This window comes from Poecilia mexicana, unplaced genomic scaffold (assembly GCF_051168715.1).
Source record: "Poecilia mexicana isolate PSO_F unplaced genomic scaffold, ASM5116871v1 scaffold_15, whole genome shotgun sequence".
NCBI classification, from domain to species: domain Eukaryota; kingdom Metazoa; phylum Chordata; class Actinopteri; order Cyprinodontiformes; family Poeciliidae; genus Poecilia; species Poecilia mexicana.
This window is the reverse complement of record NW_028263384.1, coordinates 1,153,902-1,170,244: the sequence shown is the minus strand read 5'-3', so window position 1 is coordinate 1,170,244 and position 16,343 is coordinate 1,153,902. Positions and strand designations below refer to the sequence as shown.

General features: G+C 38.7%; 1 protein-coding gene across 1 annotated transcript; it reads right to left on the bottom strand.

Annotated features, from left to right (window-relative positions):
• Positions 1-1,301: 1,301 nt before the first annotated feature.
• LOC106916029 (NLR family CARD domain-containing protein 3-like) lies at positions 1,302-15,934 on the bottom strand. The gene is made up of 6 exons (XM_088013338.1): positions 15,839-15,934; positions 12,687-12,829; positions 12,415-12,525; positions 10,766-10,876; positions 6,687-6,906; positions 1,302-3,089 (listed from the first exon to the last, which is right to left on the bottom strand). Exons 2-6 carry the CDS (start codon positions 12,722-12,724, stop codon positions 1,302-1,304), a joined length of 2,268 nt encoding a protein of 755 aa, XP_087869464.1. The 5' UTR covers positions 12,725-12,829; positions 15,839-15,934.
• Positions 15,935-16,343: the final 409 nt, after the last annotated feature.

Below are 16,343 nucleotides of genomic sequence, written 5' to 3'. Positions count from 1 at the left end.
TCAAGTTCAACTAACATTGAAATCCCTGACGAAGGCTAGACATGATTCAATAAAAGATCTTACTGGTCATATAAACCAAATGTGGGGATTTTAGTTTTCTGTGTTTATTTTCTAGGTTCTATTTTCTGTGAGTCTCTGTGCCATCCTCCCTTGATTGTTCCAGGTGTGTCTAGTTCCTGTGATTATCCCCATGTGTATTTAAGTCCACCTGTTGTCTCTTGTCGGATCCTTGTTGATTGTTATCGTAAGTCTGACTGTTGCATGTCGTGTGTCAGTCAATTATTAATTTGTTTGTCACAGTTGAACTGGTTAAGTCCTGTGTTGGCTGCAGCTCTCAAGTCAGTCGCTACCAGTGTTTGCATTATTCTCCGCTCACTGTGCTGCCTGCTCCTGAACTGTATGAGCTGTTCTCACCATTAAATCATCATCTTCATCTTCTAGGTTCACAGCGTTCATTCTCACCATCTCATCAACCACAACTCATGACACCAAAATGCCAATGATATAAAACAATTGCTTAAAAGCTTTCTCCTTTTTGGATTTGGCCAAACAAATATAATCAGCTTACTAAAAACAATGGCTCAAATCTTTTTTTTTGCTGAGCAAAACCATGAAATGACGGATACAGGTGCTGCAGCGTCCAAAACACTACTGTATATCCTTCCCTTCTCACAGATATCTGATCATTCTGTGAAATTCACTCCAGGTGACCAGCTTCTTCTTTGTTTTAATGGTGGTTGGTTTTTACTCTGTCACCTGAAGGAGGAACAGCTTATCCTGCTCTCTCTCATGTTTATTTGACAGTACTGCCTATAAAAGATTTTTTTTAATATACCCAGTTTTTATAGCTTCTCTTATATTGTCGACCCTCATAACTGGATTACATCAGATCTAAGGAACGCAGGCCCAGCGGCATGGGCGGGTATTGCCACAATCAGCTGTGCCCCCCCTGGACGGGAAGCTGTTTGTTGTTACCTTAAGTGGTCAACTCTGTTATTCCTATATCGATTTGATACAGTAGGGGCTTCCACACTTCCCATATTTGTGCAGTATGGGAACATTGTGGAAACACTGGTGAACCGGGCCGGGTGCAATGGAGTCTACGAAAAAGGAGTGAGCATCTGTTTTGAGTACTTTCTTGCCTACTGGGAGTCATTAATAACTAAATTTTCAAATTATGCTGTGCTATAGTGGGATAGATGTGATTCACAGCCGGGAGCTTGATATTTATGATTTATAACAAATTTTTAAAAACTGATCTTCTAACCTCCAACAGATTTAGTAGATGGATAAATATGGACTCACCGAGCCTTTCTGCAGTTCCTTACAGCTGGGATCAGTCTCAGACGCCCCTCGTTTGATGTACTGTACTTTTTCAGATCCAACTCATCCATAATCTCCTCTGACATCTGTAGCATGTAGGCGAGAGCTGAACACTGGATCTCTGAGAGCTTCTTCTCTGATTTCTTCTTGGATTTCAGAAACTTTTGGATCTCCTGATAAACTGAGAGATCATTTATCTCCACCAGACAGTGGAAGATGTTGATGCTTCTGTCAGGAGAGATTTTATCAGTGTTCATCTCCTTCAGATTTTTTATGATTTTCTGACGAGTTGTTGGACCAGTCTTTCTCTGACCCACCAGGGATCCTAGAAGGTTCTGGTTGGACTCCACAGTGAGGCCATGAAGGAAGCGAACAAACAGGTCCAGGTGGCCATTTTTACTGCTGAGGGATTTCACCATGATTTGGTTCAGGAAGTCATCCAGAGATTTGGATTTGTTTTTTCCCAGAAAGCTTCTTAGCAACTCAGTGTTCCTTTGGGTGTAACAGTAAACTGCAGCCAGAAACTCCTGGATGCTCAGGTGAACAAAGCAGTAAACTGGTTGCTGGAAGATCAGATTCTCTCTTTTGAAGATCTCTGTACAAACTCCTGAGTAAACTGAGGCCTCTATGACATCCAGACCACACTGCTCCAGGTCTTCTTGGTAGAACATGATGTTTCCTTTCACCAGATGTTCAAATGCCAGCCTCCCCAGCTTCAGAAGAACTTCCTTATCAGCCTTCGTCAGTTCCTGTGAGGTCCTTGCATGTCCTCCATGGTACTTGTTGTTCTTCCTCTTTGTCTGGACCAGCAGGAAGTGTGAGTACATGTCAGTCATGGTCTTGGGCAGCTCTCCTCTCTGCTCTGAGGTCAACATGTTCTCCAGAACCGTAGCAGTGATCCAGCAGAAGACTGGGATTCCACACATGATGTGGAGGCTCCTGCAGGTCTGGATGTGGGAGATGATTCTGCTGGACAGCTTTTCATCACCGACCCTCCTCCTGAAGTACTCCTCCTTCTGGGCGTCGGTGAAGCCTCGTACTTCTGTTGCCCTGGAAACACAGGAAGGAGGGATCTGATTGGCCGCAGCAGGTCTGGTAGTTATCCAGATGAGAGCCGAGGGAAGCAGGTTCCCCTTGATGAGGTTTGTCAGCAGAACGTTGACTGATGACTTCTGTGTGACGGCAGAAACCAGCTGACTGCTGCTGAAGTCCAGTGAAAGTCTGCTTTCATCCAGGCCATCAAAGATGAAGAGCAGTTTGCAGACAGCCAGCTGCTCTGCTGGGAGCTTCTGGAGTGTTGGATGGAAAACATGGAGCAGCGAGAGAAGACTGTGCTGCTGATCTCTGATCAGGTTCAGCTCCCTGAACGACAGCAGAACCACCACACTGACATCCTGGTTCTCCAAGCCCTCGGCCCAGTCCAGAGTGAACTTCTGCACTGAGAAGGTTTTTCCAACGCCAGCAACGCCGTTGGTCAGAACCACTCTGATGGCTCCATGTTGGTCAGGGAAGGATTTAAAGATGTCATGGCACCTGATTGGAGAGTCATGGAGGTTCTGGATCTTGGAAGCTCTCTCCAGCTGCTTCACCTCATGTTGGGTATTAACCTCTTCACTCCATCCCTCTGTGATGTAGAGATCAGTGTAGATCCTGTTGAGCAGGGTTCTACTTCCTGTTTCATCACTTCCTTCAGTCACACATTCACATCTCCTCCTCAGACTGATCTTGTGTTCCTCTAGAACCTGCTGCAGACCAACATCTGCTGAAACACACAAAAACATAAAAACAGTCACCTTGTTTTCAGAAAAAGTAAATCTGTTTTCAGTCATCATTTACTCTTCTTATATTTATGTAACCCTGTCGCACTCTGTGCCATGTCACTGATTCTTCCTGCCCACATCAGTTCCAGTCCTTAAGGCCTGGTGTCAAAAACTTTTATACATGTCCCTGAATCAACAATTGTCTCTTCAGTATCAGCAGTAGTAATAGTTGAATGAGGCTGAAGTAGAGACACATTTAGAAGTTGCAGGATACTGGTCCTTGAGGACTAGAAGTGATTACGCCTGCTGTACAGATATCCACACTTAAGGTCAGTGTGTTTTCTCATGAATTCCCCCCCAATAGGCTAGAGCATTGGCCAAAGGGCCAGCTGCTGCTCCACTGATAAACTTATTCAAGAGGTAGAGATGTTTAAAATGCAGTACTTTGTGACCAAGATTTATCCTGCTCATAAAGGAAGTTTAGACAACTGCATTCTTTAATATCTTTGAAATACTAACAAAAGTTATGTTTCATAGAAATTATTAATATTAATCAAATTGTATTTCATTTTATGATGAAAACTTGTCAAGGCTTAGAAATCACAGTTTTAGAGCCGAGTGGTAACCTTAATCTTTGAGACCACATTATATTTTTCCTTGAAAATGCTAATTGACCATATATTGCATGATTTTGGGTTTTTAATATTTCCACTGTAAATTGTTGTTGTTGTTTTTTTATTTTACAGAAGCAATATCTTGGCGAATGTGAGATTGAATAGTCGTTTGTGTAAATAAGTACAATTAAAAGTGTGACTTTGAGCCAGAATCAGACATCTGCTGATGAGGTTGATGGTAAAGTTTGACAGCTCTTCAGACTGGAGCTGTGACGTGTAGGAGCAAAAATACAGACCTTTTAAAATATGACCTTTTAAGAAACTTTCACAAATTAAATAAAGGTTTTATGGTTCACAAAGTAGGCTTTAAATGGCATGCTATTAGTGAATAATAATTTTGTCCAGGTTTGAAGCACTGAATTTTTGTAGGTTTTTAAACTAGAGCAGAAGTGAGAGCATTGCCCAACACAAATAATGACCTGGCCAGAACACGGCCCGCTAAAGAAGGCACTCTGCTTACTATAATTACAAAGCAATTATAGAATAGCTTTGTCATGTTGACCTTAAATTTATTCAGCTTTGATGAGTCAAAGTATAGTCTATAAAATGTTTGAGGAAAAATACAACAGAACACCTCTCTCTGCCTTTAGGGGAATGAGATACTTATAGTTGGATGGATAGCCAGCGTTGAAAGCCATGTAACCTTTGAGGGCGTCCAGCCAACATTTGTAACAAGATTTGCATCAGCATTTGCCACTTTCTACTTATTCAACACCCAAAATCGAGATGAGACAGTCACGACACATTTTACAATGTGTAAAATACAATAAGATTTAAGAGCTATAAAGTATATAATAATTAACAGTAAATTTATTGACTTCTTATCCTTGTATATTAAAAAATGGCATAATTTCTCCATATCAGGTAAAGAACACTTTTATATTACGTTTATCTGCTGCCTTCAAATTGCCAGACTGTTTTCCACAAGTCTTTATTATGTTGGATTGTGTTGTTTAGGCTCTTCATTAAGATTAACCTAGAAAGGGGCACAAAGACCAGCAATGGAAAGGTGGTGTCCAGAAAAATGATCCAAAAGAAACTGCAGCCAGTGAATCCACATGTTTCTCCCCTAATCAAAAGCCTAATGTACTTTTAGTGTCATTTCAGGTTAGTTCATGTCATTTGTTTGTTTGAAATAATTCTGTTTCCAAATCATTTAGGTCTAATTGATATTTTCTTAGATTTTTCAAAGCTCGACTGTACCTTCCCGTGCATCTTAAAACTTAAGTGCCACTTTGACTGTTGGATAATAAGTGCTGAATCCCATGTTGTGTTGTCCTAAACAGGGTTTTAAAATGTAAACTATTACTAGTTTTCAAGCGCTACTGTGGCCATGGTTAATTTTTGTTATTTTTTGTCTTTAACAATACCAAGAAGCCTGGATATGTGATCATTTTCTTTAACATTATTTTTCGGTCCTTAAGACTGTAAAAAAAGATCAATTGAACTCAGCTTAAGACACTAGACACTGTCATTTTCGTAACAGTGATTTTTGCAATCATGACTAATTCATGACATTGAAGGAACTATGTTTTTGTAACCGATTCTCTGAGGCCTGGCAATGTGCTCTTATTATTATATTTGTATATGGTTTGAACATAACAGTGCCTTTGAATAAAAATATCTCCTAAAGAATGTTATCGCAATCTCCATTATGTGATGCGTCTTAATGATTATGTGTTTTAAAACTGCACCAATTTTAGCAGTAAGACAATACTTTCCTTTTGGTTTTGTCTGAAATCCAAACAGGTTAAAAAGAAAAATCAAGATACGACACAGAGCATGTCTGAATACTGCAGCAAAAACTAACATTTTTGTTGGTAATTAAAGAAAATATTCATAATGAACTGAAATATTTAATCTGCTTGACAGATTAAATGCTCTATCTTCCTAGAACCAGGAAGATAGAGCACATAACACCAGTTCTAAAGTCCCTACACTGGCTCCCTGTAGCTCAAAGAATAGACTTTAAAATACTGTTGTTAGTTTATAAATCACTGAACGGTTTAGCACCACAATACATTAAAGATCTGTTATTGCTGTACCAACCGTCTAGACACCTCAGATCTTCTGGTTCTGGTCTGCTCTGCATCCCCAGAACCAGAACCAAACGAGGAGAAGCAGCATTCAGTTTCTATGCACCACGGATTTGGAACAAACTTCCAGAAAACTGTAAAACAGCTGAAACACTGGGTGCCTTTAAATCTCAACTTAAAACCCACCTGTTTACAGTTGCTTATGGCAATTGATGCCTTCTATGTATTTGCGAGTGACTGGGAGTCATTGCGCGTATATAAAACCCTGTAAATTCTAGACTAACAGGTAACCAATTAATGCACAAAATCCGCGTAGGACAGCGAAAGTCCTAGCGCAAAATTTTCGCGAAACAGGCGGACGGAGCCTGGTGCTGCAAGGCTGGAGGCCTTGTCCTGTTAGGCTGTGATTTTATCTTTTCTTTTTATCTTTTTATTACTTTCTTTTTCTTTCTCACTGTTTAACCCTGTAAATTCTAGACTAACAGGTAACCAATTAATGTACAAAATCCGCGTAGGACAGCGAAAGTCCTAGCGCAAAATTTTCGCGAAACAGGCGGACGGAGCCTGGTGCTGCAAGGCTGGAGGCCTTGTCCTGTTAGGCTGTGATTTTATCTTTTCTTTTTATCTTTTTATTACTTTCTTTTTCTTTCTCATTGTTTAAAATTATGTAAAGCACTTTGAAATGCCTTGCTGCTGAAATGTGCTATACAAATAAAATTTGATTGATTGATTGATAACCATATTTCTTTTTTTTAAGTTTTTTTTTGGCCCTAGTGGCCTTTATTTGATAGTTAATTTACAGGAAAGTGGGTAATGAGAGAAGGGGGAAGACATGCAGCAAAGGTCGCCAAGGCAGGGAATCAAACCTGCGACAGCTGCGTCGAGGACTAAGGCCTCCATATGTGGGTTGTGCTGAACCCCTGCACCACCACAGCACACCGACATAACCATATTTCTGAATTAAAACAGAAGGACAGAAAAATCTCACCTTGTAAAAATGTGGTTCTGGGTCGTTTTCCACACTGGACACAGGAGGAGGGTCCTGATGCAGCAAACTGGTTCCAGTGTCCACAGTTGTTTTTGACAAGATCTTTTGTGACCTCCTGAAACAAACTAAAACATGAAAGTGCCTTTTTATCACAGACACCAGTTCTCTTCCTACATCTGTGAAGAAATTTTATGATCAACAATACTTGGAATAGGTTGATCTGATCAACACAATCAGATTACATGTAAAATAACTCCTACTGGATGATGATGAGAAATTCCTCCACTAGAGGCAATCTAAAGAATCAAATTCACAAAAAAAGAACCCACATTTTATTGTTCCTTATGATTCCCTAAACAGTTTTAACATTGAGTGGAAGTATTAAGGTACACGCACCAATGCCTCTTAATTACCACAGGAAGGAGTCGCAAACCCATAATCCCGATAAAATTTAATCCAAGTCTAGATTTCTGAAAATTGTTGCTTCCAACCATTCAACTCTTCTTGACACAGAGTTTCTGAGTGAAAGGTTGAAATAGCTAGAGATAGTTAGAATCTCTAGAATGTTAAGAACAGTTTTATTTTTTGTTTGTTGTTTTTAAGATCATAGGTGTATGTTTAAGTACTGTCAACAATGTCCTCCAGTAGCATAATTACCCAGTAATATTTACAAATTTCCTATCAACATAACATTCTTTTATACAAAAATACCGTGGGCTGCTGGTGAACTGTCCTAGCGCCCCGACCATAGGACTTAGCAGATTTTCTGGGGGAAACCCTGTGCCTGTCTTTCATAGTGGGCCAGAGCATTAGTGGGCTGGTGGCTTGGCCTGTGGAGGAGGAGCTGTGTTTGCTTTGTGATCGCCCAAGATGTTCTGCAGTGCAACAATGCCTCAAATGTCTCCTCTACCTTTAGTTTATCTTTAGCTGAATATGAAGGTTACTTCTTCCATTTTGGAAATATCTGCTTCTATCCAAAGAATGAACCCATTGTTGGGCGGTTGTACCATCTATTTTTTTGCAGCTGTAGTTTTCCAGCCACTACTAGTTTATCCCAAAGGTATCCATCTGTTGATTGCATTTTGTGGATTTTAAAACCCAGAAACATGGTTTTGAAAGTTGACTGAAAATAGACGTGAAAGATATGGTTAACCTCATAGGTTGTATCATTCCAATATTTTCTGAGAATATGACATTCCCAGAAAATATGGTAATTATGTGCATTCTGACATCCACAATTTCTCCAGCATCTGCTATGGGCACTTTGATGTGGAGTGATGAAATAACATTATGTATTTTTCCAAATTATTTCCAAATATAAGATTCTGTGGACCTCCTTTGTGATGTACATATTTGTTCCCATTTTTCTAAGTTATAATAAGACTCCCATTTATCTGTCATTTATATTGTGATGAATAGGTATTAAAGTTTTATAATTTTCTAAATTATTTTTCCTGAGAGTTTTGATTTATAAGATCTTAGTTTAATCAGTGGATTATATTGGTTGTGTTTTGTTTCACTTCACGGATACAATAATTTCTTATTTGTAGTCAAAATAAACATAAAAAAAAAAACCTTTTCTAAATTATACCTTTTTTGTAATGTATTGAAGTTTTCCATTTTATTATCTTTTACATTTTGGAAAATGCAGAAAGCTTCTGTGGTATGGTTTCGTCATAACCAGCTTAGAACCTTGATTTCTTTATAGGGTTTGTTTTTACAGCTTCTTTCCATGCTGTTAGAATAGACTTAACAATAATTGTCCAGGTCCACAATAGCATCTCATTATTCCCTGTAATGGAATGTTTGTAAACATACTGCATTTAATCTCCTTCTGCTTTGCAACGTACTCTGGATCACACCACAGAATTTGTGCTGCTTTAAAGTCATTTTCCATTTCAGGTTTTGTGGTTAGGCGGCCAAAGCGCAGAGGTCAGAGGTATGATTGGTGCACGCTCCCAGCTTCATGCCTGTTCAGTGCATCCATTACAAACCCGTCTGTCAGGATTCCAATTCTGCTCTGCCAGTAAAATGCTCAGCGCAGCAAAGACAATTGCAGTTGCCGTATGTAAAAAAAAAGAAATAAAAGAAATTCAGGTAAGGTTTCATCTTTGTGGTATGGTTCACTGGGGGAAACCCTGGTTTAGCTGATTGAACATTAATAAAGGATGCTGGCTCACACTGGGTCCAACAGTACATTTATTTTCAGAACTGTTGCATTTGAAACCTTTCAGGACCGAAGCCATCTTGAAAAATTGCCAACTCAATCAAAGCACGCAGAGCATCTGCGGAGATGTGAATGTGCGCGGGGGGGTGTAAATCTGTACGGTACCGCAAGAACTGGGCTTCAATCAATCTGTGTTTTGCTGCTCCTGTTGGTTTCGGGTTATATGCCAGTGGTGCCCAAGGTCGGTCCTGGAGGCAACCTGCATATTTTAGTTCTCTCCCTAGTGGTAGTAGTAACGTCCTCAGCAAGTCAATGTTCTTAGGCCTTCTAATGAGCCATCATTTGATGCAGGTGTGTAAAACCAGGGAGGGAACTAAAACATGCAGGATGCCGGCCCTCGAGGACTGACCTTGGGGACCCCTGATCTGTGTTATTTGTATGCCGAGTTCACAGGAGTCAGGAATGTCCAGTTTCTCTGCGTTTGTCAGCATATTCATTCATCGATTTGCCTTGTTCCTCATTCTCCGGTACATTAAAAATCTGTATATTCTTCCTTGCTTCTTGGTCAACCAGTTTGTCTTTGTTTTGAATTTGGGTTTTTAGCATGTTTCTCACAATTATCTTGATCATGTCTAGCTTAGTTTCCGCTGCAAATTCCCTCTTTGATTTTTTTTAATTCTTTGGTTTGCTTTGTCAATATCTTCATATCTGGAGAATATTTCTTGCTTCTCTCTCGTATTTCCATCTTGTCCTGCATTTGCCATGCTGCTGTAAGGTCAGTGAGCGACTTCAATATTTTGCAGGAAAGGTTTTAAAATCTTGACGTAGGAGCACTTATCCTGTGCTTCCTTCTTGGTCGTAACTGGACCTGACAGATTTCAGTGATTGTTTCATTTGACCCTCAGGGTAGGAGGGAATGCATGGAGTTCATTGCCCAGTTCAGAGATGAGACTCAGATGGGAATCTTTTATATTGATTTATTTAGTTAACTCCATGTTGCCCTATGTGCAAGTCGAAAATGTCTGCGCATCTGCGCCATGTGTTCTGTTTGATGTGTAATCCATTAAAGTGACAGCTGGGCTTCAGACTTTTCCATACCATTTAAAAAACGGTCAAAGACTGAAAATGTTCCGTTACCAACCCCGGCTCAGAAGAAATTTTTTTGTTCATTCAGTTATTGGGAAAGGTGAGGTCATTCTTTTCTGGTCTCTGAGAAGATAACATTGGCAGCTTCAGAAGGAATTTGTTTTTGATGGCCATCATCAGCTACTTTTGATGTGGCAATCTGCTCAAGGCAAACACATCCTGAGCACAAAATGGCAGCCAGACTGACCAAGGCCGGGTTCTGCAGTGCAAAAAGTCCTTATGAAAATAGCTGGTAGCTCAGTCAGTCCTGACACTAAAGAGATGAAATTCAATATTAACAATTTAAGATTGATTTTCTTAGCACATGCCCATCTGCATTTCTAATAGAGGACATATTACATTTGCTCAATTTCTCCAATAACATAGCTGGTGTCTGGATGGTGAATAAAATGTTAAATGACTGAGATAACTTCATAAATACCAGAAGTGAAAGACAAATATCAAATGTTCGTGTAATAACTTATGCTTGGGGGAAAACAAGTTTGGATTTTTGACCAACCAAGTTAGAAGAGAGAAAATTGAACACTCCAAGGTCCTAAAAATAATTAAGTAAAACAAAAGAAGAAACGAGACAAAAGTGAAGTTTGTAAGAAATGAAATGCATAGAAATGACCTGATGAACAGCAAAATCAATGAAGATCAGGGGAATAAATCAGGTGCTGGTTTCTTACTTTTGTTCTGATGGTTCCTGGTCGGTACTTAAGTCTGGAGGAGCATCTTTGGATAAGTCACTCTTCATAGAAAGACTGCTGGATCCTTGGGAAAGTTTGTGGTTATGAATACTGGAACAAAAATAGACTGATATTTAGATACATTTGAAACCAGATAATTATACACTGAATTAAAATAAACAAATATTTTGTCACTGTCTGAAGTTAAATTGGATCAAGTTTCTTTTGTTTTAGGTCAGTTATATTTAACAAAACTATTTATTTTTTTAACTTTACTGATCAAAGTTTTATATTACTGTGAAAAACACAACATAGAAGTTAGTCGAACAGCAAACACATGGGTCACTGAGAGAGGGAGACGGTGATGCATCAAAAAAAGTAAAACCCTGAAATGCAACAGGTTACAATAAACCTTGATAAAATGCTAAGATGCTGAAGGAGATGGGGCATTGGCTCAAACACACTTGCTTTCAGTACAAGGACCCCCGATGTTGGTCTATCAGTACAAATTAGGACTGGGAAGGCGTCCCTTGGGACCATCCTTCTAACATGGATTAACGAACTCAATTATCAGGAAGGTAAAAGGTGGCAATGACCTACTTGACTCACAATCAGTTCTGCCATTTTCCCAACACCAAACTACATTTACCACACAGAATATTAAATGAAGACAGAATTAAAAAACAAGGAAATTACTTCATATTGTTATGATATGGGGTTGTTTGAGTTTGGTTTGGGGTTTTAAGTTCTGGGAGCCTGGAAATGAAAACTAAGCATTTTCATTTCATATATTTCTTTTACTGTGGCTGACCACAGTGCTGATGGGTCCCCATTAAGCCATTTCCTTGTTATTGTATTATTAAAATCATACATTGTATTTTTCTGGATTTTTGTTTTAGATTCCATCACTCACAGCTGAAGAGTACCTATGATAAAAATTACAGTCCTTCTACAAGCTTTGCAAGTGGGAAAACCTGAAAAATCAACAGTGTATCAAATACTTGTTCTCCCCACTGTATAACCTTCTAGGTCAGGGGTGCCCACACTTTTTGAGACAAAGACTTACTTTTTTTTATCATCATCCCACTCAGAGCTAACATATGACACAAAGATATAAATGATATAGTTCATATAGTTGAAAAGCAATGCTGCTAAATACGGAGGAATCATATGTTTGAAAATATTAATAAATAATAATAATTTGGCATTTAGCAGATAGAAATAATTCTGATGATTCTAACCAACCTAAAATAAGACATGTTTGGTCTGATCCAATTTAAGGCAGTGGCAATTAAATGTTTATATCTTTTACAGCTGAAACATCTGGACTCAACTGTAAGTTTGATACATTATAGATTTAAACAATTAATTTAGCAGCTCAGTCTGATTTTTCCTCATATACAATGGTCAATTAATCACAACACTGAAGTAAAACTCCTGGATTCATTAAATTAAAAATAGTTTAATAGGAAAAAAATAAATCATTCAAAAACAAGCAAGTTTTCAGAAAACCCTAGATAATGTGTAATAGCCCTAATAAACACTACAACATCAAACAGTTGCACATCCCTGATGGAAACCATTTAAAAAGCTCTATAGAGAAACAGCTGCAGATATTCAGACAGTGTTCTTGTTGGCAGGTTTCTTACTTTGGGTCTGATGGTCCATGTTCGTTACTGAAGTATGGGTTTGATCGTTTGGACACGTCACTCTTCATAGAAACACTGATGGATCCTGTGGAACAGCCATGGTTCTGCACTCTGAAACACAAATATGTTGCTTTCTAGATCCCACCAGTTACTGATAAAGAAACTGATGGAAACAAAGGTTGTGTACTTGTGTTGTACAATTTCAGAGGCTTTAAAGACAGAATCAGAAAGTTTTGTAGCATAAAAATGGATTTTGGTTAGAAGTTTCTCACCTTCTGTCTGAGGGTCCGTGTTTGAGTTTTGGATCCATTTATCTGAACCAGTCCCCTTTTATTCACCTACAACTGAATAGTGGAGATACTCCACTGTCCTTCACTTTCTCCAGTCACATTCGGTCATCCAGACTTCAACCTGTCTGAAATATAAACCAGTACCAGTCCTTTTTAATAAGGTGTTCAAATGAAAGCACTTCATTCTGCTCTGCTGGAACAGACATTAATACATCCAATATATTGGTATATTAAATGGTAACTCAGGGACAACAAACACTTAGACGCAGATAAGCCTGCAAAAAAAAAAAAAACAGTGAAAACCTTTTAAGATGAATTCTGAAATACTGTTGTTAAAAAAACACTTTAAGTTAAAACACTTCCATGTTATCCAATGGGTCCTTGAGGCCCTGTGTCCTTATGGCAGGTAAGGAGTTAAGTGACTTTTGAAGCCATTGGGATCACAGCTACCTGTAATTGCTGCTACATTGTTTTTCTAAAAATCACATTCATTGATATGTTATTTTTTAATGGCAAATTTGATTGAATTAGACGATAAAAAAAAACAGTAAAAATACATCTATAAAGGAATTTACATCAAAAATTACAATATGATCTAAGACTGCTGTTGATATTATAATACAGTTTACATTTTAATTACTTTGTTTGACAATGAAAACCCTTAATAAAATATTCACATTTTGATGCAATGGAATTGTCAGTGTCAATTTTATTATAAAGCACTTTTATTAACTGCACCAAAGTGCTCTGCAGTATTCATAAACCACAGACTAAAAGAAGACATAAGAATAAAACACAGACAGGTAAATTACAATGTCAGGCCTTATGAAAAGCCAAACAATAAAAATTAGTTTTAAGGAGTGAATTATTGTTATTATTAACAACTATGCATTATTACAATACACTGAAATAAATGATTTTTATGATAGGGTTTGTCTTGAATATTGTATTGTGCAACTGAAAAGGACTGAGAGCTTCACTTTTCCAATACATTTTGTTAGACTTATTCCAAATACGTCTGTAACATTCATTGTATTACATGAATCTCTTTCCTAAAAATCAAACACACAAATACACCATTATGATAAAGTGGAAAAAAGGTTTGAGACTTTTTGCTAATTTAATAAAAATATAAAATCACATAACCAGGCTTGACCTCTAGCTGTAATATTGTGTTAAAAATGTTTCTTCTCATAATTAAAAAGAGTCGCATTATTTTCACATCAGCTGCTATTGGAAGCTGGACAGAAGGAGCACCACCCCTTACTGTGACTCATAAAAATCTTGAAATAAAGGTGTTTCTCTAAGACATACAGTAGAAAAAACAGGTGACTTCCTGTCGGAAGTGGGCGGGGCTAAGGTGATGTCATCAATCGACCACCTAACTGTTATGAGGGCTGGTTTATAATGAGACATAGAAAGTCTGATGCAGCTGTGACCTTTTATGTGCATGTTATGTCACTTTGATGATTAATGGTGAATAGTCAAAGTTTGGGACTAAGCCACGCCCACATGCTTTAACATACAAAAATTCCTCTGATAACTTTGGACCTTTAATGTCTCAACTCTCTGCTGACTGAGTTTGAAGTCTGTATCTTGAAAGCTGTAGGAGGAGATAGATCAGATGTGACATCTATGAAACAGAGGAAATGGCGGATTTTCATCCAAAATGGCCGACTTCCTGTTGGGTTTGCACCATGGCTCCAAGAGACTTTTTTGTAGGTCCTGACATTATACACATGTGTACCAAGTTTCATAATTCTAGGTTAAAGAATGGCTTGGGGCTGATTATTTAAAAAATTCTAGGGGGCGCTGTAGAGCAACTAGGCCACGCCCATCAACGACTGTTATGGATTCCTGTTCGGGGATGAATAAGGATGCATCCTAGTGAGTTTGGTGCAGCTGGGCTGAAACATGTGGAATCTAGAGCCAAACGTATGTCGGCGGCGTTCCCTCTGCTTTGCCGCGCTGCCACGGCCACGCCCATTACTGAAAACTCTTGGCGCTTTAAAGCAAGTGAGACCAACATGTTATCTGTCATCCAACACAGAATCATCTTGATTAGGTTGAGAGAGCCATAGATGGAGCTTTACAAGTCAAAAACAGGCACTTCCTGTTCTGAGGGGGCGGGGCCCCCAAAAAGCCAATTCATTTGGCACAAGAACTATAATATAACAATAATAATAATAAACAGCACGATTACAATAAGCCTTCGCAGCGCTTAGCTGCTCGGGCCTAATAATGGAGCTGATAAAACCATTAGACTAGTGGTATGCCGCCATACCTCCCACCTCACCTGTATAACTCATGGACATCCTGTCACTGGAATAAACATCAGGTTAGATAGCCGCTTTTCTGAGTTCTTTCGCCATTTTTCAGATTAATACATTCCAGTTTGTTTCCACTTAAGACGTAGTCACTGCGTGACAATTTTATCCCTTTTATTAGACTCAGTGGAGTTATTGTGCAACTTTCCGCATATTTGAGAAGCATAGGATGAATAACATCAAAGTTGTAAATTACTGTGGTGATCAAGCCTGCATTGAAACTCCTCCTAAAAGCACAACGTTTACCAAACCGTTTTACATCAGTTACCAAAACACAAAACCCAATATCAGATATAAATTATTTTATTTATATCAGAACAGATTGGCATCGACGAGGGCAGCTAAACAGGGTCCTTCAGTTCATTAACATCTGCCGACAGAAATTGCTCAGCAGTTAATATGAAAATACGTTAATTTGTAACGCGGCGTTATTATAGGAGTTTCATTACTTTCAAAATTTGTACAAGAAGGACAACCAATGAGCTTACCTTAAATAAAAACCGTCAGTTCTGAAGGAGAACCGGTGGGAGTCTAGAATTCCCCGAAAACCCGGTAAAAGCTCAGCAAGGCTCAGCAAAGCACGATCAAGTTGAGCTTTGAGATAAATTCAGCTCTCATCCACAATGGACGCTGTTCAGGGGTTGCCCACAATTTCCAATAAACACTTAATAAACACTTGGGGAGAAAAAGAAAACTTCAGTGGAGCTTTCCCGATGGCGTACTGAAGTGTTACCTGTTTAGTTCTAAATGATGTGACTAGGACACGTCAAGTTCTTATACCAGACCAGGCTGATAAAAAGTACTTACTTTCCTAGATGTTTGCGTTGTCATTCAGTCCGGAATCCTCTACAGTCCACCTGAACCGACCCACCATTCAACCGGGATTTGTGAGCGCCAAGCTGCTCGTCCACGGTCACGTGTCAGGAAATGATGCGTCAGAGGAAGTGGAGGTAAAACGTGTGAATTTAAGAATAACTGGAAAAAAAACAGGAGTTTTTGGAAAAGTTCTATATGAATGATGTTAGAAGTTTATTAAGGAGAAGAAAGACTATATCTTCCAAGAACATGGTTATTAGGGGAAAAACAATCACCAACCTTCATTTATAGATCACTTTACACACCCATGGAGACCAAAGTTCTTCACAGGGTTATGCAATAAGATACAACTGACAAGTCACAAACATGTACAGCAAATCAGATAAAAGACATGGAAAATAGACAATAAAACAAAGGACTCGTTTTTCTGTAAATAATTCACTAAGGAGCAGATATTCTGGGAGTTTGAATGATATATGGTTGGACTCTAAATCAG